The sequence below is a fragment of the Corvus brachyrhynchos genome, unplaced genomic scaffold, assembly GCF_000691975.1.
Source record: "Corvus brachyrhynchos isolate BGI_N302 unplaced genomic scaffold, ASM69197v1 scaffold118, whole genome shotgun sequence".
In the NCBI taxonomy this organism is placed as follows: domain Eukaryota; kingdom Metazoa; phylum Chordata; class Aves; order Passeriformes; family Corvidae; genus Corvus; species Corvus brachyrhynchos.
Genome location: NW_008239534.1, coordinates 36,740 through 40,021, shown reverse-complemented (window position 1 = coordinate 40,021; position 3,282 = coordinate 36,740). Strand labels below are relative to the sequence as shown.

At 38.8% G+C, this 3,282-nt stretch overlaps 1 protein-coding gene across 1 annotated transcript in view; it reads right to left on the bottom strand.

Annotated features, from left to right (window-relative positions):
* Window positions 1-604: 604 nt before the first annotated feature.
* LOC103620410 (pre-B-cell leukemia transcription factor 1) overlaps window positions 605-3,282 on the bottom strand; it is a 21,871-nt gene continuing 19,193 nt past the window's right edge. Inside the window, exons 8-9 of the mRNA XM_017741187.1 lie at window positions 3,026-3,112; window positions 605-1,493 (exon numbers count right to left, since the gene is read on the bottom strand). Coding sequence (XP_017596676.1) covers window positions 1,401-1,493; window positions 3,026-3,112 — 180 coding nt within the window. The 3' untranslated portion in view covers window positions 605-1,400. The remainder of the gene's footprint in view (window positions 1,494-3,025; window positions 3,113-3,282) is intronic.

Below are 3,282 nucleotides of genomic sequence, written 5' to 3'. Positions count from 1 at the left end.
GCTCTTCCCACCCCTCACGATGTTCCCGCCCTTTCCTGCCCCTCGCGATGTTCCCGCCCTTTTCTCGCCCCTCACGGCGTTCCCGCCCTTTTCTTGTCCCCCACGGCGTTCCCGCCCTTTCCCACCCCTCACGGCGTTCCCGCCTTTTTCTTGTCCCTCACGATGTTCCCGCCCTTTCCCCGCCCCTCACGGCGTTCCCGCCCTTTTCTCGCCCCTCACGATGTTCCCGCCCTTGTCTTGCCCCTCATGACATTCCCGCCCTTTTCTCTCCCCTCACGATGTTTCTGCCCTTTTCTCGTCCCTCACGGCGTTCCCGCCCTTTCCCACCCCTCACAGCGTTCCCGCCCTTTTCTCGCCCCTCACGATGTTCCTGCCCTTTTCTCTCCCCTCATGATGTTCCCGCCCTTTCCCCGCCCCTCACGGCGTTCCCGCCCTTTTCTCGCCCCTCACGATGTTCCCGCCCTTTTCTCTCCCCTCACTGCGTTCCCGCCCTTTCCCACCCCTCACGATGTTCCCGCCCTTTTCCCACCCCTCACGGCGTTCCCACCCCCCGCCCTCAGCGCCACCCACCGAGCCCAAACCTGAGAGAAAAAATCAGGAGAAATTAGGAAAGAAAAGGAAAAAAAAAGGCTTTGGAAGTTTATTTTCTTTGATAAAATCTCAACTGAAAGGGGCGGACTCTGTGAACAGCACCAGAAATGGCACAAACCCCCTCGAATTCCCGTGGGGAAATTGGGCAGTTCGGCTGTTTTGTGGTGAGTTTGGGGTTTTTCCTTTTATTTTTTTTACTTTTTCATTAGAAAAAGTAAAGCCATGAAATTTTCCGCTATGAAATCCCGTGGAATGACACCAGTGGAAGGTCCGACCTGCGAGCGACGTCCAGTGAGAGGTTTGGTAAAGCGATGTTCCCATTAATTAGCTAAATTAGTTCAGAAAAAGCTGAATTTTCTATACAAAATTACAATACAGAGGACATACAATTACAATACGGGGGAGGGGGGGGTTTAACTGGAACTATTCACCTAGAACAGAAATCCCAGCGTAAAAAACCGGACAGAAACGAAAATAAATCCATTTTCTTCTGCTGTAAAACTGGAGACAAACGCCAAGACTTTTTTTTCCTTCTTCTTCAGGTTCTTCATGTAAAATCCACAGGGTTTTTCCTTAAAAAAACAGAATTTGCTGAGGGAAAATGAAGTTGGTTTAAAACAATTTCAGGTCCTGGCGAGGCGAAGAAGTCGGCGGTGAGAGGTAGAGGTGTCGCTGCCATCACAATCTATTGGCTTGTTCTGAGGTAATTAATTAATTGTGAGTCAATAATTCTATCGGCCCAAGAGCAACATTGACTAATTAACGCTAAATGACCTCTCTCCTCTCATCGAAAAGGTCCTAAAAAATCTTTAATTGGAGGCATCGGAGTTGACGCTCCCCGGGTCTCCGGCGGGGGAGGTGATGGATGAGGGGGTGGCGGCGTCCTGCCAGCTACCATTGGCCTGCAGGGACATTAAAATACAATTAATTAATGTTTATTATCATTAATATTCAAGAAATGACGTGTAGATGATGTAAGATGGCTTAGTGTGTTTGGAAGTGGCAGTGGTTTTAAAGGGAGATAGCACAGTCCGTGGATGTTCCAAAAAACTCCTTCTCCCTTTATTTATATATTTATAACTCATAAATTTCAATATAAATGTATACATTTCATTTAATATATTTAATGTATAATATTAATTTATAACATAAAATACATTTAAAACCTTCTATTTAATGTATAATATTAATTTATAATATCAAATACATTTTGAAACTTCTATTTAATGTATAATATTAATTTATAATATCAAATACATTTAAAAACTATTTAATGTGTAATATTAATTTATAGTATAAAATACATTAAAAAACTTCTATTAAATATGCTCTTTAAGGATACTTAGTATGCTTGGTAAACTTTAAAAGGTTTAAAGATTGAAAAGAGTAAAAACCTTATAAAAGATGCCCGAGGCTAAAGGGGGGATGGGATACAGAGATATCATTTTTATCTAATGTGTTTTTCTATATTTTACATATATGTAGCTTAAATTATTTCAAATTAGCAACAATATTCATATAAAATATTAAATTAAATATGGAATTAATAACATAATACAATGCTGTATTAATCATATAATATGTATGTTATTTAATAGTATATATTAACATTGTGTATTACATAATGTAGTGTATTTATAAATCCATGCACAGACAGCCATATATAGGTATATAAAACCACACATTCAACATTAAATATATTTAATCCCCATCTTTATATATAATTTAATAGTAATAAACATATTACTATAAATGTCTTCATATTCAAAATATCTCGACACAGGGGAGTTGCTGACTTGCATTTCTAACACATTTCTACATGACAGAACACATTAAATTGATTTATTGATCATTTCTATAACCCTTATTCCTGGCACAATCTTTCAACAATTCCAAACTTAATTATCCCAGGACCTGATGGTTTTCAAGCTCTTTTCCAGCTTTAATGGTTCTGTAATTTCAGGACAACAGTATTATTAATCTAATAGAATATTAGATATAATAATAACAATTACCATTATTACTGTTATTATTATTATTTTTGTTATTATAATCATCAATTGTGTTCCCCAGCAGGGAAAAATTGAGCAATTTAATTCAATTTTTCCAGCTTTTTCCCCATCCCAACATTGGCCACGTTTCATGCCAACAATATTATTAATCTTATACGATATTAAATATAATAATAACAATTACTATTACCATTATTATGGTTATTATTATTATTATTATTATTATTATCAATTGTGTTCCCCAGCAGGGAAATGTTGAGCAATTTAATTCAATTTTTCCAGCTTTTTCCCCGTCCCAACATCGGCCATGTTGGGGGAATAAAAAAACCCTAAAAAATAAAATTAAATTCAAATAAAAATTCAAATATATTTTAAAAACGACCATTTCTTGGTGTTCTTCGGGAATTCCAAGCCCAACTTACATCGAGGCGCTGCGTGGAGTACAAAGGGGTCCCCACGAGGGGGTCGAACCTCCCCGTCTGGTGCAGGACGTGGTGCAGGGAATCCATCTGCGAAATCCCGGGAAAACGGGACAGAAAGAGGGAGAAAAGTTCCAAAAAGGGCACAAAATCCTCTAAATGGGAATTTTTTTGGTCAGAGTTTCCATAGGAATAAAGAATTGAAGTAACTTAAGTGAGGCTTTAAGTGAGCCTAAGAATTTTCGAACAAGAATCTGAGG